The 24226-nt window shown below is 35.9% G+C and overlaps 1 protein-coding gene across 4 annotated transcripts in view; it reads right to left on the bottom strand.

The window, feature by feature from the left end:
- Positions 1 to 24226, bottom strand: part of LOC138715551 (nucleolar protein 12-like) — a 149885-nt gene that overhangs the window by 93466 nt on the left and 32193 nt on the right. For 2 of the 4 annotated variants that reach the window (XM_069848615.1, XM_069848614.1), the window contains exons 4-5: positions 21300 to 21405; positions 3929 to 4090 (exon numbers count right to left, since the gene is read on the bottom strand). In XM_069848615.1, the coding sequence (XP_069704716.1) occupies positions 3929 to 4090; positions 21300 to 21405 (268 nt within the window). Of the gene's footprint in view, positions 1 to 3324; positions 3448 to 3928; positions 4091 to 21299; positions 21406 to 24226 lie in introns of those variants that run through there. The other 2 variants (XM_069848616.1, XM_069848617.1) reach the window with 2 other exon arrangements.

Genomic DNA, 24226 nt, shown 5'->3' with positions numbered 1-24226 from the left:
ACTCAAAAAAGTTTCATATCCATGGTTCAAGAATTAAAACAGAAAATCAACATCTCTAATTTAAAAGAAATCTTACAAATTAAACCAAACCCTTTAACTCTATTAAATATAGAATATAATCTAAATTTAACAGAAGAAATACTGAAATCAGAAGTAAACACTGAAATAATGAAACAATTGTCTTTAGACACAATTAATATTAGGTACCCTCCACAAAACTGGCTTCATTTATACACTGACGGATCCTTGATCTCCAGAGAACAAGGTGCCGGTGCAGGTGTTAGGTGCTGTCTCTTCTCACTTTACAGATCTCTTGGATATGGAGAAATCATTGCAATAAGTGAAAGTCTCAGGAATCTTCTATGCCACATCAATAAATTTTAAAATACAGTTGTATTGTCAAACTCCAAAGCAGCTATTCTATCAATCGTCTCTAAACACATACCTTCATCTCAAACAGCAGAAATAACTAAAACGCTCTCTCAAATAACACTCAATAAAAGAATTGTATTCCAATGGATACCATCCCATTGTGGAATCCTGGGAAACGAGAATGCGGATGCTTTAGCAAAGAAGGGCAGCACTGCTACTTACAGACCTGTTACTAAATCTACGTATTACTCTGTGAAAAGATTTATTAAATCTACATACTAAGACTTCAACAAACAAAATTTGATAACACAATCTCAAGGGAAAAAAATGGAACTCTCTGCATCATAATCCACAGTTAATTCCCGATTTACCACGAAAATCGTTTGTAGCTGCATTTAGATTGGCAACAGGCCATGATTGTTTGGCCAAACACCTGCATAGAACTGGAATATATCAGTCCCCTAACTGCCCATTGTGTAACTCAAACCAAGAAATGGATTCGGAACACCTCAAAATCTGTGCTTCAGTGGCTGGCCATGATAATATCTTTGAAAAATATTGGAGTGCAAGTCAAACACCTAGCATTAGAAAACAACAACAAGCCAGACGTATTGTTAAAAATACACTCAGGGACAAAAAAAAAACCGGACACTTTAATATTTGTTGGTATTTTGGAAAACATTATCTTCTCATACAATATTATGGTAGCCATCTGTTGTTATGGAGACGTGTATACATTGTTGATTGTTTTTTGTTTTATAAACAAGCCATTACAACCAAATATTCCAATTTTTCTTTCGGAGTCTCAGCTATAACAATTTTGTCTCAACCATTTTGTGCTTCAGTATCGTTATCATTCGTTATTTCTTTATTTTTTACATTTTCTGAGTTTACGTGGGGTTGTAACATTTGCCTTAAAACAAGATGCGACCTGAAGATGTGGCTCGAGCTGTAGCCCTTTACGATGATGGACACAGTGTACATTACATTGCAAATGTTATGAATATGGCTAGAAGCACAACCCATGATGCCATAAAACGGTATAGAGAGACCCTAGAATATACCAGAAGACCAGGTTCGGGTCGTCCAAGAGCTACAAATCCAAATGAAGACAGGTATATGGTGTTGAGAGTTCTTAGGGAGCGCAACCTGCCAGCTACTAGTGTAGCCCAGCAATTTGTTAACATGCATGGACGCCCAATTTCGGCCAAAAAAGGTAGAAGGAGGTTGAAAGCAAGTGGACTGATATCAAGTAGACCTGCAACTGGTCCCAGACTTCTCAGGATGCATCGAGATGAACGACTGCGTTTTGCAAATGATCACAGGGATTGGAAAAATGGACAGTGGAGCTGTGTTCTGTTCACCGATGAGTCCCGTTTGAATCTGTGCTCACCTGATGGACGTGAAAGAGTTTGGAGAAGGAGGGGAGAACGATTTGCACAGTGTTGCGTTTTCGAAAATGTGCCGTATGGAGGTGGTGGAGTGATGGTTTGGGCAGGAGTGTGTACGGATGCTCGTACAGAGTTGGTTTTTGTTGAAAATGGAAGACTAACAGCTGATAGGTATACAAATGAATGTTTGGCTGATCATGTTGTGCCATTTGGCCAATTTGTAGGCGATAATTTTGTTTTAATGCATGATAATGCACGGCCGCATATTGCTCATGCGGTCGGAGATTATCTCCAAGAAGTGGGAATCCATGTTTTTCCATGGCCAGCAAGGAGTCCAGACATGAACCCAATTGAACACACGTGCGACATGCTGGGACGGCATGTTAAGAATAGACGACCGAGACCAGAATCGTTACAAGAGTTGAGGTGAGCACTTGGCGAAGAATGGGAACTTATTCCTGAAGAAGACATTGCTAACCAAATTGAGAGCATGCCAAGACATATGGATGCAGTTATTCAAGCCAGAGGGGGTAATACCCGTTACTAAAAATAGTTTTTAATGTTTAAGGCACCATAAAATGAAAAAACAGCTAGACCAAACGATGCCATAGTTATACGCCCTTTGTAATTTTTTTTTTGTAAATTTTCTCATCAGAGATTTTTTTTTCAAATGTTGTCGTATAAGGTGCTAAATGAAACATTATTTTGTTTAAATGGGTTTTGTTTCATTTTGAAATAATTGGCAACAAAATACAAGCAAATATAGAAGTGTCCGGTTTTTTTTGTCCCTGAGTGTACTTTTGGTATTCTGGTTTCACAATAGAGGGTTTATGAAAAGCCTTTTAGATGCAGGGCATAACTAGTTGATAAAATTGTAAAGGCAACGTGTGTTCTTCACAATTATATGAGGCAGAATATATACGTGATACCAGAAGGACAACGTGAACAGGAAATTTTAACACAAGACGCATGTCTTGATTCGATTCCACGTGTAGGTTGTAATGCTACGCAAGAGGCTTTCAATGTTAGGCAAGAGTTTATATGTTATTTCATGAATGAAGGAAGTGTTCCATGGCAAATAGCTTATGTTTATAGAGGTAGAAATAAAGATTGACTGTTTGAAATGAACTCCTCAATAAGTTAGCAATATAAACTTAAATGCAATTTAATACATTAATTTCATAAGCAGTATGTAAATTATAGTGGGTACAATAGATATGTAAAAGAATAAAAGATGCGTACAATCAATCCCGAGAGTTCCACTTATTTCTTGCCAACAGTTGTCCTTCCTGGCTGTCTCTCTATAATAATTTGAGCTTGTGTCATAGCAACAAGGATATTTTTGTATTTCTACAATCAATCTTTCCTCCCTTGATCTTCTTTCCAATTATTAGTAATTAGTAAACAGGAACAATAATATAACTATTAAAGTTGGCCTATGCAACACAACCATCTGCTAGATGCCAGGAAAACAACTGATTATGCGTATGCGCGAAGTCAACTACAACTATGAAAATTGCCTCCTAGGCGATCTGTGAAATTTAGCTTAGTGTAGCTTAGCTTACCTTAGCTTAGCATAGCGCTTTGTGTGTGCCATTCCATACAACTACATTAGAGCTTTTTTTTCCTTAGCTTGCGTAGCTTAGCTTTCTGTGTGTGGTAGCCTTTAGAGCTGTATTGTTTACTACAAATCAGAAACAGTCACTGTATTTACAAAATATGGTTACTTCGAGACTTTCAATATTGCAAATTTATGAAACAATCGCTGCTCTATTACATGGTACAAGATTTCAATGGTCACCGCTAGGAGCACTGATTTACAGCAATGTTGCCCTAGTAGTATTAGATTTCTTAACAAATTGCCCACTCAAATTAAAGAAATAAATGGAACTGCAGTAGTTTTAAATTGTAGGCTAGCATTTTTGCCGATTGCATTGTGAGTCATTGTTTGTGGCCTTCAAGATCCCCCAACTTGAATCTGTGTTATGTTTGAAGACAGTGTAGTAGAACATAAAATATCAGTTGAGAAATTCTTAATATTTCATAATATGTTTTAAAGAATAATAAAGTAAAATACTATATATCTACTTGACAGCCAATTATTTAAGAAGACTTGAACACATTTATACTGACAAAAAAAATAACATCATTATTATGAACCTTACCTTGCTCGTACCAATCCATAAGTTTTTCTCTGCTAAGTCGGATGCTGAGAGCTCTGTTATATTTACAGAATGGTTTTCTAGCTCGTACTTCTTTGAGGCAAGGTTCTCTAATTCTGGTATTGGTCTATGTGAGACTACAAGCTTCTTGTAAGACTCTCGAGCCTGTAATCAGATATTAATGTAATGTAATCAATGTCACAAATGTTCCAAATCTTGACTATTTTTTTCTTATTTATGCTTAAATTTCATGTTCATATTAGAAATGTAATGAAGGGACATTCCATGAAAAATAGGACATTAATATGAATTTATCGTAATTTCTTTCAGACTATTACACTTTTACTACATCATACTACTTTTGACCAATAAAACGATACGAAAGGACCTCTTTCAACCAATCATGGTTGTTTATCGCACAATTTTATCACTTCCCTAGCATTTGTTTGTTTTTATCACTACCCTAGCATTTGTTTCTTTGTTTGTCAACATTTCAAACTGCACTGGTCTGGACGTCAAAAAACAACCACTCCAGTCGATGCACAGCAATTTCAAATATGACTCGCATTGGCATTCAAGAACAAGAATTAATAAAATCATTGGTCATAGCTGTGCATATTCCCTGAACCCTATTTACAAATAACCCTAAATAAATTGAGGAATACACCATGTACATCAACGAGTTCCACTTCTTTTACTCACACGTCCAATATAACATCAATTGAACCACCAACCACTAAAACATTCAATTTGAAAACTGTACTTTCAATAATTGTTCCTTTTAAAATTATTCATGTTTATTTTTAATTTCATCATCCCTAATTAAAGCTTTTCTAACACTTGTTTATATTGTTTAAGTTGTGTTGTAGCTTCTGCTATATGATATTATGGATAGTCACGTATCAGAGATTGTTTAATAGTAAGATTTATTGAAAATTATCTGTCAAGTGACGTTGATTACTGGGATCCGGATAATTGAAGTGTAATGCAACTGTTTTAACAAAAATGAACTGAATCAACAAAGCCTTCTTGACTAGCAACAGTCCAAGGCTTCTATAGACTTTTAGAACCCTTGGTAACCGTCCACAGAGTTCAATGAAGATTCTATAGTTGGCACAACTGGTAACAAGAAAACAGCTAATCATAACACACTACTGCCATATAGCGGAATATTTGTAATGTTGAGATGGTACAATACATAATATACATTTGAAGACAGTTCAGTATTTTCGTAAGTCAATTAATATTTAATTGTAATGGAGTACTTTGTTACTTCTATTCTTTATATACTTTCTTCTAATCATGTAACAGTCAATTAAATCCCACTCGAATTTTGATTTTCTCTAGACAAATCAAAACCTCTAGTGAGATTACTGTTGATAAACGTTTTGTAAAATGGTACCTACATAAAACCCTGAATTAAGCAGAAACATAATGCCTTTTCAAATGTTTTCAATTGTGAGTGTGGTACACCTGCATTTAAGATGACCTCTATCAGCTGTTCCCGCTAGACTGAAACTGCATTGTTTTTGAGACTCTCAGATGCTTAACAAACATTATTCTGCAACTTTTTCCTTTTCTGAGTGAAAAATGAATATATATTTTAACATTTTTTTATTATTATAACGTTATGAATGTGTTAAGTAATTATTAATTAAGCCAATCAAAAAAATAATGAACATCTATGTCCCACACATGACTCAAAATAGATTATATTTTGTTTCCCAAAAGATATTCGTTAAAAAAACTTTGAGTAACTTTTTTTTCTTCTTCTTTAATCATCAACTGCACGATCACATTTTAAAATTGTTTTATTAATTAAAATGAATTAGGCCTAAGTAATAATTTTCATTGTTGTCCCACATGTGATCATCCTATATGGGACATGTATCCAATAATTTTATTTCTATCACCTTTGTAGTCAAAACAAAACTTGCTCTTCAAGTCTGTTGCATCTGTACTAAAATGTTTTACAGGAACAATGGAAAAACCCAAGTGCATTAAACATGAAGATGAGAGAAAGTTTGAAAGCTGAGAATCCAAACTACCAAAAGGAAGGAAATAAAAGAATTGCAGATCTGAAAAAGAGAAAGAGGGCTTCCATGAGTGAAAAAGAAAATGAGGATTTATGAAGATATGAAAGAGACAGGAAGAGATTACAGAGAGCAAAGAAGATTGATGGCTTAAATGTGTCAAATAACAGTTCCGAGTCACCCAATAGACCTAGTCTTTAGTCATGGAAGGCAACATTTTCTAAAACTGTGGAGAATGGCTCGATCACTGCTGAAGTCACCCAGGAAACTGCAAGCTGTGGTAGAAGGTCTTGCGGAATGTGTTGGAATAAAACTAGGAAATCATATGGAGAAAGATCTGCAGGCACTCATGAATATTCTATGGTTGCTAGATTTTTCTTCCAACCAGACAATGTTCATACATGCCCAAGAATGAAAGACATTGTTACCATCTGGGAGAATGGTAGAAAAGAAAAATTGCAAAAACATTACTTGACCATGTTTCTAACAGAGGCCTTTCACATTTTCAAAGAGGCAAACCAAAATTTTAGAACTGGATATTCAAAATTTTGCAGCCTTCGCCTTCACTCTTTTTGCAGATGACACTAGTGTATTTATATTACTGACTCCATTGAAGAACTGTTTGAAAAGTTTGAGGCAAACATTATTACTCTTGAAAACTGGTTAAGCACAAATAGGCTTTCTTTGAATTTGAAAAAAACTGTATACGGTATATGGATTTTCATTAAACCTTCATTTTATTATATTATTCCGAAAGAATTAAAGGTTAATGATTCTGTAATACAAAAAGTTGCATCAGTTAAATTTTTAGGTTTGATTGTTGATGAACATTTAACATGGGATAAGCATATTTTGGCTGTCTGTGAGAAAATTGCTCCAATGTCTGGTATTTGAAAAGGCTTAAAAGATCTTTGCCTATATCTTGTCTCTTGAATGGATATTATGCTTTTATCCATTCTCATTCAATGTATATGTCATTTAACTGGGGACATAATAAGAAAACTGCTTTGAGACCTTTACAAATTATTCAAAATAGAGCTTTAAGAAATTTATTGGGTTTTCATTATTTGACTCCAGTTAAATATTTATATCAATTTTCTTTCGTTCTACCAGTTGAATCAATTATCAAATTAGGTGCCGCCATTTTCATGTACAAAGTTATTAACAATTTAATACATAGTAATATTACATTTCAGTTTATTAAAGACATACATACTTATTTAACAAGACAAAAAGACAATATATTTTTTTTTTCTCAGCATTGCTCAGTAACTTATGGAACGAAACGACTTAACCATTTTTTAACAACAACTTTTAACCAACTTCCTTTAGAATATAGAATTTTACCAAATTGTCGGTGTTTTAAGAATTGTTTAAAAATACGTTTTTGGGAAGATTATTTATTTTAATTCTCAGTTGATTTATTTATTCCATGGTTTCAAACTTTTTCTTCTTTCTGTCCAAAACTTTATGTCATCTTGTTATTTGTTCTTATTTTGCTTTCTTTCTTTAATAAATTCTTGTGTTATTGTTTGTTTTCAACAAACTGTAGTTTCATGACTTTTCAATTACAATGTGCAACATATGTGTTCTTGTATAACCCCTACATATGAGTTATACTCGTCGGGGCATACTCAATAAATTAAAAAAAAAAAAAAAAAAAAAAAAAAGAAAAGAAAAAAGAAAAAATAATAATATTTTGTTACTAGAAGAAACTCCAGCAGAGCATTGTAAATGCAAAATTCATGAGAATTTAATTTTAAAACTAAATTCACTTTCGCCCAAATGTACATATTCAAGTGAGTTCTGGAAGAATATATGTGTGATGACAAATTGGAATCTCTTTGCTGGAACAATTTGTGTGATCAGTGTTAAAATGGAAAATTAATGTGTTGCCCAAATCAACCAGAAAACAAAGTGGTTTGAAAAACATGGGGAAAAACCAGTGATGGGAGGTTACAGCTTTCCATTAAAGAAAACTTTTTGAATTGATTATTGCTGAGGTGCCTGTCATAATGGCCCATATTAATACAAATGAATATAGCAGAAAGAGTTTGCATGTGATAAAAATAAAGAATCTGGTACATGCATACTTCAAGTGGTCTTTGCGATGTCATTTAGCTGCAAGTATCAGAATGAAATTCAAATGCTCTTTGGTCATGCACAAGACGTGTTCTTCTATTTACTTAGCTTTTATTTTATAAAGGGCAATGTAAAACATACCTTACCTGTTCTGAATGCCAATCTAAGGACAAAGACACTGTGTTTGTGTTGCTTGACTTTATATATGATGAAATCGTTCGATCAGATAGTAATCAACCAAAGTTAGAAATAATATGTAGTGATGGGCCATCATCAGAATTCAGTAATTATGGGCAGTTTTACAGCTGTATGTTAGTTGCATCACTGTGTGTTAGTTCTTATGCCGGTAGCCTCACCTTGATTATAGTGTTAATATTCGCACATAAGATATTGATTGGTACCAATATCAAAATTAATTAATCACACAAAGAAAACTAATTAAGATGCATGTATTGTACACTCTATTGTCTTCATATAACATGTCATCAGTACTTTTTACTATGGTAATGACCATAGGTTTTCCATACCAGTACGAATTTTTACAGTATTTCTCTTAAAACGAGAAGGATATCCAATTATTGTTTTAATGAAAGCAAGGGGAAACACTGCAAGAAGAAAACAAAATTCTGAATTCTGAGAAAATGTGTCCTAAAAGTTTGGAGGGAGAAATTATGCGAGTAAATACAATAATTTATTACTTAAAATATTCTTTCAACTGCTACATTAGATCTTGGAATTGAAAGCAAAAATTCAACGAAGCAGTTGATATGTTTTATACACACTGCCTTATTGTTAAAATGAGCGAATATTTTCTGCCACATATCAATGACACTATTGTCTGACATACTACTCCAAATCTCCTATTTGCCTTTACAGTATTTGTACACACTACAATATTTGTTAAAAGTCGGGAACACTAGAGTTTATAAAATTCTAGAATTCTTGCATACTGTTACAACTTTTACAATTGACAGCTTGATTTAAAGTGATCTACACAATGAACTGAATTGAATTGAATTGAAGGGATTCGTTTTTTACTTCAGCTACAATTGTGCTTTATTTTTCAACACAAAAAAATACTACTGGAGAAGATTTTCAATTGAATGGAAAAGAAATGAAAGATGATGACTGAAGGAGGGCTTCAAAGCTGGAAAAAACTCAAATGACTCTATAAACTGCTGGAAGGAGGTATAACCATATAGTTTTAATATGTCCTGGAATTCAATTATATTCTTACTTGAATAATTTCGAGGGAAAAATTGTTCCGGAGCCGGGTATCGAACCCGGGACCTTTGGTTTAACGTACCAACGCTCTACCACTGAGCTACTCGGGAACTCTAACCGACATCGATCCAATTTTTCCCTCTATATCCACAGACCTCAAAGTGGGCTGACAACCGTCAAGCAACCAACTTCGAGTGCACACTAACTCCGTGTGACTTAAATTGTGGTTTTCTGTTAACGAACAGTGACGTGTATTATGCAAATCAAGATTTTCAGGTATAACTCCCTGTAAAGTTGATTTGAATAATTTCGAGGGAAAAATTGTTCCGGAGCCGGATATCGAACCCGGGACCTTTGGTTTAACGTACCAACGCTCTACCACTGAGCTACTCGGGAACTCTAACCGACACCGATCCAATTTTTCCCTCTATATCCACAGACCTCAAAGTGGGCTGACAACCGTCAAGCAACCAACTTCGAGTGCACACTAACTCCATGTGACTTAAATTGTGGTTTTCTGTTAACGAACAGTGACGTGTATTATGCAAATCAAGATTTTCAGGTATAACTCCCTGTAAAGTTGATTTGAATAATTTCGAGGGAAAAATTGTTCCGGAGCCGGGTATCGAACCCGGGACCTTGGTTTAACGTACCAACGCTCTACCACTGAGCTACTCGGGAACTCTAACCGACACCGATCCAATTTTTCCCTCTATATCCACAGACCTCAAAGTGGGCTGACAACCGTCAAGCAACCAACTTCGAGTGCACACTATCTCCGTGTGACTTAAATTGTGGTTTTCTGTTAACGAACAGTGACGTGTATTATGCAAATCAAGATTTTCAGGTATAACTCCCTGTAAAGTTGATTTGAATAATTTCGAGGGAAAAATTGTTCCGGAGCCGGATATCGAACCCGGGACCTTTGGTTTAACGTACCAACGCTCTACCACTGAGCTACTCGGGAACTCTAACCGACACCGATCCAATTTTTCCCTCTATATCCACAGACCTCAAAGTGGGCTGACAACCGTCAAGCAACCAACTTCGAGTGCACACTAACTCCGTGTGACTTAAATTGTGGTTTTCTGTTAACGAACAGTGACGTGTATTATGTTAACTGTTCGTTAACAGAAAACCACAATTTAAGTCACACGGAGTTAGTGTGCACTCGAAGTTGGTTGCTTGACGGTTGTCAGCCCACTTTGAGGTCTGTGGATATAGAGGGAAAAATTAGATCGGTGTCGGTTAGAGTTCCCGAGTAGCTCAGTGGTAGAGCGTTGGTACGTTAAACCAAAGGTCCCGGGTTCGATACCCGGCTCCGGAACAATTTTTCCCTCGAAATTATTCAAATCAACTTTACAGGGAGTTATACCTGAAAATCTTGATTGCATAATACACGTCACTGTTCGTTAACAGAAAACCACAATTTAAGTCACACGGAGTTAGTGTGCACTCGAAGTTGGTTGCTTGACGGTTGTCAGCCCACTTTGAGGTCTGTGGATATAGAGGGAAAAATTGGATCGGTGTCTGGTAGAGTTCCCGGGTAGCTCAGTGGTAGAGCGTTGGTACGTTAAACCAAAGGTCCCGGGTTCGATACCCGGCTCCGGAACAATTTTTCCCTCGAAATTATTCAAATCAACTTTACAGGGAGTTATACCTGAAAATCTTGATTGCATAATACACGTCACTGTTCGTTAACAGAAAACCACAATTTAAGTCACACGGAGTTAGTGTGCACTCGAAGTTGGTTGCTTGACGGTTGTCAGCCCACTTTGAGGTCTGTGGATATAGAGGGAAAAATTGGATCGGTGTCGGTTAGAGTTCCCGAGTAGCTCAGTGGTAGAGCGTTGGTACGTTAAACCAAAGGTCCCGGGTTCGATACCCGGCTCCGGAACAATTTTTCCCTCGAAATTATTCAAATCAACTTTACAGGGAGTTATACCTGAAAATCTTGATTGCATAATACACGTCACTGTTCGTTAACAGAAAACCACAATTTAAGTCACACGGAGTTAGTGTGCACTCGAAGTTGGTTGCTTGACGGTTGTCAGCCCACTTTGAGGTCTGTGGATATAGAGGGAAAAATTGGATCGGTGTCGGTTAGAGTTCCCGAGTAGCTCAGTGGTAGAGGGTTGGTACGTTAAACCAAACGTCCCGGGTTCGATACCCGGCTCCGGAACAATTTTTCCCTCGAAATTGTTCAAATCAACTTTACAGGGAGTTATACCTGAAAATCTTGATTTGCATAATACACGTCACTGTTCGTTAACAGAAAACCACAATTTAAGTCACACGGAGTTAGTGTGCACTCGAAGTTGGTTGCTTGACGGTTGTCAGCCCACTTTGAGGTCTGTGGATATAGAGGGAAAAATTGGATCGGTGTCGGTTAGAGTTCCCGAGTAGCTCAGTGGTAGAGCGTTGGTACGTTAAACCAAAGGTCCCAGGTTCGATACCCGGCTCCGGAACAATTTTTCCCTCGAAATTATTCAAATCAACTTTACAGGGAGTTATACCTGAAAATCTTGATTTGCATATTCTTACTTACTTACTGGCTTTTAAGGAACCCGGAGGTTCACTGCCGCCCTCACATAAGCCCGCCATAGGTTCCTATCCTGAGCAAGATTAATCCAGTCTCTATCATTATATCCAACCTCCCTCAAATCCATTTTAATATTATCTTCCCACCTACGTCTCAGCCTTCCCAAAGGTCTTTTTCCCTTCGACCTCCCAACTAACACTCTATATGCATTTCTAGATTTGCCCATACGTGCTACATGCGCTGCCCATCTCAAATGTCTGGATTTAATGTTCCTAATTATGTCAGGTGAAGAATACAATGCGTGCAGTTCTGTGTTGTGTAACTTTCTCCATTCTCCTGTAACTTCATTCCTCTTAGCCCAAAATATTTTCTGAAGCACCTTATTCTCAAACACCCTTAACCTGGGTTCCTCTCTCAAAGTGAGAGTTCAAGTTTCACAACCATACAGAAGAACCGGTAATATAACTGTTTTATAAATTCTAACTTTCAGATTTTTTGACAGTAGACTGGATATTTTTCCACCTCTTCAAAGGATAAATTTCCAATTTTTATATTCTATTTCACTAGAGTCTTAGAAAGATTTCAGAACAGTAAAATCCCTCATAACTGGCACCCAAATAACCACAATACCAAAACAACGGCACTTTTGGCTGAGCCAAAAAAAAAAAAAAAAAAAAAAAAGTTTAAATCTGCCACATTGCCACAGTATGGGCTGTCAGTTTTGCCACATTAAGAAGTTCACATGAACTTTAATTTTCAGTGAATATTCGAACCTAGAATTAGTGTGTTATTTGTGTTATGTAATGTGTTTTATTAAAGAAAATCCACACAGTCTTTATGTTAATTTAATTATGTTCGGGCAGTCAGTGTTGCCACATATGAAGTTCGCATGAACTTTCATTTTCAGTGAATATTCGAACCTAAAATTAGTGAATTATTTGTGTTATGTAATGTGTTTTAATAAAGAAAATCCACACAGTTTTTATGTTTATTTAGTTAGGCCTATATTCAGGCTGTCAGTGTTGCCACATATGAAGTTCGCATGAACTTCAATTTTCAGTGAATATTCGAACCTAGAATTGGTGTGTTATTTGTGTTGTCTGCTTTGTTTTAATAAGGAAAATTCAAACAGTTTTTACATTTATTCAGTTATGAGCAAGTGATAGAGAAATAAGCTTCACATGGCTGCAGTTTCAACATTTGGCACCATGAAATACGAACTTTTTTTTTTATATGTACTGGTATTTATTTAATTATCCAGCAAAATCTCATATCCGGAACTGGCCTGGTCCCTTTGGTGCCAGTTATGAGAGATTCTACTGTATATCAATACATACAGCATTAAAGTGGAAAACAGGATAGATTTCTTCAATTGTAAACTGTACGACAATGGGCAAGCAGTCAGCCCAGTCTCATGAACATTGTGCAAAACATGAGCAGGGCATCTTACACCTATTAAATCACTTTGATTTTTTTTTTTTTTTTTTTTTTTTTTGTGATGCAAATTATCGCCTGTGTGTTTTCAGCTGATATTGCTACTATCTTTTCCTCAAGAATGAACATTTTTTAAGACCTCTAAGACATAGGAAGTTAAATGCTTTACAGTTTCTCCCCCGATAATCACAAACTCCAGTACTCTCAGCATACCTTTATCTGGACAGTGTAAGCTAAGTTTGAGTCCACATGTGTGGAGGAGTTGACCATCACTGAAATTAATGAGTTACTTCATAGAAAATTGTTGAATTTGTTTTAATCTGAAGAGTATGAATTTCTGTTTGAGCAGTGTTTTAATTAGCTGCGGTGCAGTCCATCAACTTAAAACTACAGCTGTGTAGAGCTGAGATGAGATGTTATTGCACCAACATGCGCGAAGTTTTAAATTGCCGGCCAGCAGGGTACAGGAGTGGGGGTTGTTTGGGTTACGGTTCTCAAGCTCAGAGTGGCAGGCATATCCATTTCATCTCTTTCTAAAAACATTCGTCTTACCTTAGTATCACCACTTTCCTACTCAAGAGTCCGAAGGTACCTAATGGAATTACGCCCGCTATTCCATCTTTATATTCTTATTCTCCGTCCGAATCAGACGACTGATCTGTGCTGCAATCAGATGTCCCTAAGTCTATGGAAATGTTCTCAAAAATACTGTCCATCACGTGCTCAATTTCAATGTAATTATTCTCTACTTTCTTCAATAATCATACACTGATATCCATTTTTGGAAGAAGCGATTGCAGGGTCGGCCTCTGTTTATGCGTAGCATAGAAATTATAAATGAGTCTTCTCATGACTTCCTCATCAAAACTGTCTACAGCTGCAACAATCTCCTTCTTCGGCTGTGATTTTTCCGGATTGGAGAAAGAATCTGCTGTTCCTGCCTCAATATTTTTCCCTTCGTTCCTGATTCTGCCAAGGTTCGCTTTGAAATACCAGTGGTAGCCAGTACTCTTGCACACACGCTTTTCAATGGAATTGGTATTCCGTTTACAGCCTCTTCTGACATGAATTTCCATACATTGTATGCTATTTCATGTCCTTGACTATGAACTACTCTATGATTTCACACCTTAGACAATGCCATAATGATGGCGCTCAGAAGGACAATGTTTTCAGTATTAGCAATAGCGGTAGTAACAGAACGATCTGAACACTCGGAATGCTAGTAACCAACTAACCCAACACCCCTCCAGTTGAGTGTGAGGGCGAGTCCAAGCAAACGAACTAAAATGCGTCCCTCGCGCTGGTGCCATAACTTCTCGTCTGGGCTCTACAGCAGTTTGAAATGTAAATCAACCTTCCTGTGCTGCTACAGTAATATGGCAACAACAATAAACATTTAAATAAAAATGGAGCACACTTTAATACAATGTACAGAGAATGATAAAATAACACGAAAAAGATGCACGAACATAAACACAAGGACAAATAAATTGGTTTTTAATACAAAGTCGTTAGTGGCAAATACAGTGGACAAGACTAGATAAGGCTGTAACTTTCTTGTGGTGCACCTTGGGCATCTCTAACGGCAAAAAGATCCATGAACATAAGACACAACCTCAAAGACACCTGTTCCTTATACGAACAAACCTGAGAAATTAAAAAATTGTTAATGGAATGCTGAATTGCTATCTCAAGCTAAAGAGACAAAGTTAATGACAACCCTGACAAAACATAAGATTGAAGTGTTTATATTTATGGAAGCAAATCCTCCTCTAGATAAGCTGCCTCACTATCAATTCAAGGGTTGTACATTGTATCTTACAGGAAAATGCAAATTGCCAGTGGAATATTAGTGGGAGTGAGCAGTCTTACATCTGGTTTTAAAATAATAAAAGAAATGGGTAACACTGTGGACAAGAGATAAATAGTGAAGTTATATAGAAGAAAGACAACCACTTCAAAATCTACGCTACTGATAGCACAGCAGTAATTGCAGTTTCTCAGCTCTTACAGTTCACAAATAAGATTGTACTCTTACTTACTTACTGGCTTTTAAGGAACCGGAGGTTCATTGCTGCCCTCACATAAGCCCGCCATTGATCCCTATCCTGAGCAAGATTAATCCATTCTCTATCATCATATCCCACCTCCTTCAAATCCATTTTAATATTATATTCCCATCTACGTCTCGGCCTCCCTAAAGGTCTTTTTCCCTCCGGCCTCCCAACTAACACTCTATATGCATTTCTGGATTCGCCCATACGTGCTACATGCCCTGCTCATCTCAAACGTCTGGATTTAATGTTCCTAATTATGTCAGGTGAAGAATACAATGCGTGCAGTTCTGTGTTGTGTAACTTTCTCCATTCTCCTGTAACTTCATTCCTCTTAGCCCCAAATATTTTCCTAAGCACCTTATTCTCAAACACCCTTAACCTATGTTCCTCTCTCAAAGTGAGAGTCCAAGTTTCACAACCATAAAGAACAACTGGTAATATAACTGTTTTATAAATTCTAACTTTCAGATTTTTTGACAGCAGACTGGATGATAAAAGCTTCTCAACCGAATAATAACAGGCATTTCCCATATTTATTCTGTGTTTAATTTCCTCCCGAGTATCATTTATATTTGTTACTGTTGCTCCAAGATATTTGAACGTCTTCACCTCTTCAAAAGATAAATTTCCAATTTTTATATTTCCAATTCGTACAATATTCCCGTCACGAGTCATAATCATATACTTTGTCTTTTCGGGATTTACTTCCAAACCTATCTCTTTACTTGCTTCCAGTAAAATTCCCGTGTTTTCCCTAATCTTTTGTGGATTTTCTCCTAACATATTCACGTCATCCGCATAGACAAGGAGCTGATGTAACCCGTTCAATTCCAAACCCTGCCTGTTATCCTGAACTTTCCTAATGGCATACTCTTGAGAAAAGTTAAAAAGTAAAGGGGATAGTGCATCTCCTTGCTTCAACCCACAGTGAATTGGAAACGCATCTGACAGAAACTAACTTATACGAACTCTGCTGTATGTTTCACTGAGACACATTTTAATTAATCGAACTAGTTTCTTGGGAATACCAAATTCAATAAAAATATCATATAAAACTTCTGTCTTAACTGAGTCATATGCCTTTTTGAAATCCATGAATAACTGATGCACTGTACCCTTATACTCCCATTTTTTCTCCATTATCTGTCGAATACAAAATATCTGGTCAATAGTTGATCTATTACACCTAAACCCACACTGATGATCCCCAATACTTTCATCTACATATGGAGTTAATCTTCTCAAAAGAATATTGGACAAAATTTTGTACGACGTCAACAAAAGTGATATTCCTCGAAAGTTACTACAGTTAGTCTTGTCTCCCTTCTTAAAGATAGGTACGATTATGGACTCCTTCCATTTAAGAGTAGAGTAGAGTATGTCTTGTAAGATTGTACTCATAGAGGACTTTAATACTCACTCACGCAACTGAAGCTGTAATAACAATATTGGAAATGCAACAGGAAAGGAAGTTGAAGGTATACTCAACTCTAGTATTTTGCAGTTAGTATACGACAGATCTGACACTCATACCTATATCTACATAATAATGGCTTGTTAACCATGCCTGATCTCCTCCCTGTGTCTGCAGACATATGTCAACACACTGAACAAGATACAGTACAGGATCTGGACACAGAATAGTCATTGCCAATATAAATCTGAAATGGGTAAAATTCGAGCTAGAGTGACATGGAATTTAAAAAATGCAGACTAGGAAAACTTCATGAAGTTTCTTGAGGCAGAATTGCAAGAAAAAAATAATGACTTTACTCGACCTACATGAGTGAAATATGTAGAAGCCTTAATGCTAAATTTTGAAATTTGCAAAAAAGCACATCCCAAGAGCAGCAATAAAAAAACTACAAATTATTCTGGTCTCAAGATTTAAAAAATCAAGAACGTGATGAGTTACGAAATACAGCTGAACAATTGGGACAAACAGGGTAACCTGGCTTGGAGACAACAGACAGCCCTCCTCAGGAAGTCAGTTTTACAAGACAAAGTATGTTAATTTAATAATTTCATAATCAAACTAAACTTCCAGAAAGATTGCACGAAGTATCACAAATTTGTATCCAATACGTAAAACAGCGAACCTATACCAAAATAAAAACCAAAAATGTTTGAAAATAAGATCCTTCATTCTAATATTCAAATAACCAATGGCTTTGCTCTAGTCTATGCACAGGCTCCAAAGGAAGGAGTTTATGCAACAAAATGTGAAAATCTTTGAAGAAAAATACAATCAATCAATGGTACAACAGATCACATTTTCAAAGCTGCATTCAAAGATGAAGAACTTATACATGACTTAGAAAGTATCCAAAGGAACTCACCAGGAGAAGATAAATTCATGCAGAATTTTTCAAACACTCGGAAACAGAGGCAAAAAAAACTATTCTTGAGCTTTTTAATAAGATTTGGGAACTGGATTAGTACCCTTACAATGGTCAACAACATTTCTTAAGCCTTGTGTAATTCTGTATAATCCGGAAACTTTTCCTATTCAGAAAATAAACTTGATCCCTTGCAATTCCACTTTGAACAAGTTTCACTGCACAGAAGTAAATAAATCTAATATATAAAAGTGAATGTGGGTATGTATGTATGTATGTATGTATGTATGTATGTATGTATGTTCCCTATACAAATCTACACGCTTTGACCAATATGTACCAAAGTTTGCACAGTTAACCTTCATAACCAGGAGAAGAACATAGGCTATATTAAAATTGTTAAAATGGAGTTAAATTGATTAAAAAAGTAAAAAATAAAAATAAATACGATCAAACATTCATGTATAATACTAAAATGCAATCTTCTACAGTCAATTGTTCTTTATTATTGTCTGTTGTATTCAACATCGACTTTCATGAGGCCATGGAAAAAGCAAAACGATATAAAATAACATTGTAGATACATCATGAAGGTCAAAATCTAGACAATTTATTCATGCAGTAAGTATCCTTACGCAGTCCAGAACCGTATTATGTGTTTCTCGAGACAGTTGTAGATAGTGAGCAGACTGTGTTTTATCAAACTGAATTCTTAAATTCTTTGAAATCACAAGGATTGCCAACACATAATTTAATACTTAATAATGAATCACCAATAGTACTATTGCGAAATATTGACCCACAAGAACTATGCAATGGAACAGGAATTGGTGTGAAAAAACTCATGACAAACGTGATAGAAGTGACAGTATTAACTGGCAAAAGGAAAGGAAAAGATGTTTTTATCCCACATATTCTTATGATAGCCAGTAACATGTCATTCGATTTTAAGCAACTGCCATTTCAGTGCAACTAGCATTCGTAATGACCGTAGTAAAATAAAGCTCAAGGATAGTCGCTCAAAGTTGCAGACATTCACCTAAATCTCCGTGTTTTTCATATTGTCAATAATTGCGTAACTTGCTTCCAAGTGAGCACACCTAAACATATATAGATATTGTCCACACTTGTGGAGTAACGGTCAGCGCGTCTGGCCGCGAAACCAGGTGGCTCAGGTTCGATTCCCGGTCGGGGCAAGTTACCTGGTTGAGGTTTTTTTCCGGGGTTTTCCCTCAACCCAATACGAGCAAATGCTGGGTAACTTTCGGTGCTGGACCCCGGACTCATTTCACCGGCATTATCACCTTCATCTCATTCAGACGCTAAATAACCTAGATGTTGATACAGTGTCGTAAAATAACGCAATAAAAAATATATACATATTTATACAAAAGACGGGAAAACGAATTGTATGCATATCAATGAGACTTTTGTCATGTTCCTAATGTACGAGTAGTATGTGAATATACGTAAGCCCAGTGAAAATAAGACATTAATTTACATTTTCTTTATTTTTGTTCATTTGAATTGATTGGGATGCCGATATTTTAAATCCAAGATTTGGACGGCAATCATTTCGATATACTACTTAATTCTAAAATATATATCTTTCAAAATATTATTGCCCATGTCCAATAATATGTTATGGCGAAATTTTATCTGTGTAATCAGGTTGCCAGTGTAGTATGTCAAGCGTTGTGGAAAGAACGGTCACTTCATTTTCTATAACATAGGATGTCTTTCAGAATATTATTATTTATGCTGAACAATGACTTCTTGCAAAATTATACTCTATCTGCATTCTATATATAAAATAAAAAGTAATATATTTAATATGTTCTAAATTTGTTAGATATTATATCTTACGTCATATTTTAAAAAGCCCTGGTATGATATAAGCGGGCGTACAGCTGTCAAGGTGTAAAAAATATTCCAATATAAATTGAATTACATACGTATATATTGATTCTTTGGTACGACCAATAGATAAATTTAGGCTCACGATGACACCCCAACGATTCAGAGTGGGAACAAGGGAATTCTCTAATCACCATCAGCTGTCTCTGAAGTTCAAGTGAAAGCACACATAGACATGAAATTACGTGAAATGTGTGTCAGCACAGCTTCAGTTAAATGTACAGATCTTATAATTATTTTTTCTCTGCCTCTGTACAACGTCACATTTGTGGCGGGGAGGAAAGGAGACAGCAGAAAAATTAATGGTGTTTAATACGCTGACAGCCACGACTAAGATAAAGCACTTGAAATTTAGCGGTAACTGACCGGCAGAAATAAATAAACAAAACAAATAAATATATCAATTTGAAACAAAGTTGAACGTCAGGCACATGATGAAATATTTTCTTTTCTGTGCCTGATCTACAATTGTTTTAAAATTAGTTAAACTTGGCAGGCATTTGGCTAAGGAGTATTAATTCATGTAGGCTAAGTGAAGTTAAGTAAAGATTCATCTTTATGTGCGAGAAAAGTTTAGTAAAACAATCCGTTTTGGTTGTCTATAGTTGGGTTCCCGACATTTCCGAAAATTTAACAACCAGTTCATTTGAAAACAGAAGCAGAAAGAAAAACCTGGGCAACACCGGGTACTATCAGCTAGTAAACAAATAAAATAGCTTTAAAACACTTTCTGTTCTGTGCTGTTCAATATTCTGTAAAACTAGCAATCCCTTTCCATGCCTTCAATAGCATTTTTCATGAGTCCCAGTTTAACATGCAAACATAAATTGAACACATTTTAAGGATATAATAAATGCGCCCACATCACAATTTCACTAATTATAGTTATGATTAAGAGCTTAAAAAATATAATCCATATTTTCACAAGTTTCATTCATAGCTATTATAAAAGTTGCAAGTTTGGAGGGAGGTTCATAATCTTTATTTGAGAAAAGTCAATGAAGTATTACTGGACAGATTTGTATGTAACATCACTACACACCCTGATCTGAATCATAGGAAAAGCAGCTTTGAAAGTTGATAGCCAAGGGGAACAATGTTCCATGTCCGCACAATACCGGGGATTATCTCAACACCACAGACATGTGACATGAAGCCTTGTCTTGATTTTAAAGAGATAATGGAATGCAAATGCTGGAATGACAATTCTCCAGGAAACATATCCAAGCACTGCAAATCAAGCATTCAGGTAAACTCCCTGTAAAGTTGATTTTTTAATAATTTTGAGAGAAAAATTGTTCTGGGGCCGGGTATCGACAATTTAAGTCACACAGAGTTAGTGTGCACTCAATGTTGGTTGCTTGACGGTTGTCAGCCCACTTTGAGGTCTGTGGATATAGAGGGAAAAGTTGGATCAGTGTCGGGTAGAGTTCCCGGGTAGCTCAGTTGGTAGAGCATTGGTACATTTAACCAAACATCCCAGGTTTGATACCCGGCCCCGGAACAATTTTCCCTCAAAATTATTCGTATCCAAGCACTGTCCACTATAAATTCCAACTTGGTATTAGCAGCCAGAATTTAAATCTAAATCTCAGACAAATATACTGGTCAACTGGCTAATGTTGCACTTGCATAAACTCTGTGAAGCAAAAATTTATGCCAGCTTTTTAATTGGTAGTCCAATTTTAAATTGCCCTTTTAGCCTAAAGACTTCATGGAGTTAAATATAAATTTCATACATACTTCTAGCTGTAATCGCTTTCTTTCTTCTTTCAACTGCTGCTCAAACTCTTCTTGAGCTTTCTTCTTTCGCTGTAGTTTTCTTTTATGGAATCCAGTCAGAAATTCTCTACAACAAAGAAGTACGCTGACATATAGAACTTATATAACAGACACTAATACATTCTAAATACTGTTGAACACTAAACAAAATGCTCTCTTTCATGCAGTTTCTCTTTATAATTGCTTACAAATAAAAATTATTCATATTACAACAATAAGTGTAATCTTTGCAATTCTAAATTTAACATTACAGCTAAAGCATAAAACGAAACTTTCTTAATGGTACTTCCATAACCATATAATGTGACTATCTACAGGCTATGTTCTACTGAATGAAAGTGTTGAATAGGGTGTATTGAAAAAAAAATTCCGAAATTCAAAACATAAGAGTACACAAAATTTGCCTTCTAGTCCACACAATATGCAGTAAAAAAAACAAATACATATTTTTAACAAGTCACTAGAGATGTAAAGTTTACCATATAAAGTAAAATGTTTTTTTTTTTTTAATTATTTTCATAATTCTTTAATGCATGGTCACAGTGGAACTAAGAAAAAGAAACCGTTGTTTGATGAAGATTATTTCATGGTAGTAGGAAGAAGGAAACTGGCAAAATTGAAATTCTTACAGAATCCATTCCAGGCGAATATAGGCTAAATAATTATTTCAATGAAAGACAGGAAGCAAGTCATACACTTAGGAACAAAAAGAGAGATTACTTGAAGGAGAAACAAATAGTAAGAATAAAAACATTAGAGATTTATATAAGGGCATAAAAGAATTTAAGAAAGGATATCAGGCAAGGGTAAACATGATCAAGGATGAGAACGGTGACTTGCTTGCATTCTCATTTCATCCTAAACAGACAGAAAATCTATTTTGGGCAACTACTAAATGTACATAGGCCAAATAGAAATGATCAGAACGAAATTCAAATACAAATTGCTGAACCTTTGATACCGAATCCACACTTTCTGGAAAGGTGAAAAAGTACAAGTCTCCAGATATTGATCAAATTCCAGCAGAATTAATACAAGAGGGTGAAGCACATTATCTAGTGAAATTATAAGATGTGCTTGCTACTTGGGAAAAGGAAACTGTGCCAGAACAATGCAGAGTCTCCATGTATTGTGCGTGTCTTTGAGAAGGGAAAAAAGGCTAACTCTAGTAGCTTTTGAGAAATATCACTTTTGTTGATGTCATACAAAATTCTGTCCAATATTCTTTCTTAACCCACTCTTTCCAACACAGCTTTTTACACATCCTAAGTATTTAAAGCTGTCCATTTGCTCTACTGCCTCATTTAGTAGTAGTGAGACCTAGTCAGTGCTAGTGGTAATAATAGATCTATTAGTAGTGGTAATAGTAGGCCTAGTAGTGGTCATAGTAGACCTAGTAGCAGTGGTAATAATAGGCCTAGCTAGGCCATCAGCTATATTTTCATTAATTTCTTTGCATTTAATATAACCAAAAATTAGAAGTGCATGCTGCACAAAACGGAAATTACATGATTAATTAATTTATTGTGAAACAAAACAGTTTTAGACAGATATAGTCTGCGGATTTTCTTATGCACTCTGCTATTATAATTCACTGTAATGTGATGGCACCTAACCGTTACATACATTGTTGAAATCAGTCTTATAAACCTGATTAATGTGTTTCTGGAAAAACTTTTATCCAAGAAATATTCCGACTTTCTGTAAACACATTCAAAGGAGGAACTGCATTTGGAACATTCTTCCAAATATTAAGATATGCATGCTTTCCTGGGCATCCTACAATAATAGCTATGTTCGAACAAATATTTGCGGCGCAGTATTTCGCCATTTTCTTATTATTTCCCTTCAAGTGTACTTATATTTATTCGTACTCCTCAATAAGCATGAACTGCTTGCACTCCCAGGGAAGCATCAACTCCCTTTAATGGCGGCCAAACAGCGGTTCAATTTTGTACACGAAACTAGCGCCGTTGGTGTCTCTAGTTACATATTACAAACTCTTTGGAAGGAAATGATTTAGGTTTCCGCCATAGCTGCCTTTTCTAAGTGGTCTAGCTATAATATGTCCAGAAAATTGATTCTGAGGAATTTACAAGTTAGAAAGAGGAATGTTTCCTCCTCACCTCAGCCTTCGCACTTTGGGAGATGCAGCTATGTTAAAAAATAGGGATAGGGAAGTGCAGGACAAGGTGCAGTAAGTATGGACCATTTCGTATCTCGTGAGACCTATCTTTCTGTCAGGGAAGAAGAAAGTAAGCTTCTCAACTTCTCTCCCTCGCTACAGTTCTACTCGTACGTAGTAAGCAAGCTCACTTACCTCCACCATAAGGTTCTTACTATATCTTATGGCACATGCAAGCATTTTATTTCACGACATAACGAATGACCTACACCAATATTTGTGTATAATCATTCAGACATTTAAAGTGTGCACCAAAGGTTAGAAAAAAAAAAAAAAAAAAGATGGCTTATACATAAAACGAAAAAAAAAAAAAAAAAAAAAAATGTACCGGTAATTATTTTTGTCTTAATACTATTCACATCCAGGGTTGGCAAAAAAGAAAAACAGTTTTATTTAAAAAATCAAAAACATGTTTGTTTCTTTAAACTGTTTCTTAAGGTACGGTCACATGTCGCTACTTTTGCAGCGCTACTTTTATACTGCAGTTGCAAAAGTTGCGTGACGTGTTCACACGTAAGCCAAAAGTAGCTCGCTGCACGCTACTTTTCGTGCTGCGCAACCTGAGTGCTGCAAAAGTTGCAACTGGAGGTTGCGAGTCTGTTCACACGCGAGGCGCTACTTTTGCAGCCGCAGTCATGCTGCAGGTTCCCATCTCCGTGTTGACTTCTCAATATACATTTTGTGGTTATGTTCGCATTATTAA

Source organism: Periplaneta americana, chromosome 15 (assembly GCF_040183065.1).
Source record: "Periplaneta americana isolate PAMFEO1 chromosome 15, P.americana_PAMFEO1_priV1, whole genome shotgun sequence".
NCBI lineage: Eukaryota > Metazoa > Arthropoda > Insecta > Blattodea > Blattidae > Periplaneta > Periplaneta americana.
The sequence above is the reverse complement of the archived record's forward strand: the minus strand, read 5'-3'. Positions and strand labels throughout refer to the sequence as shown.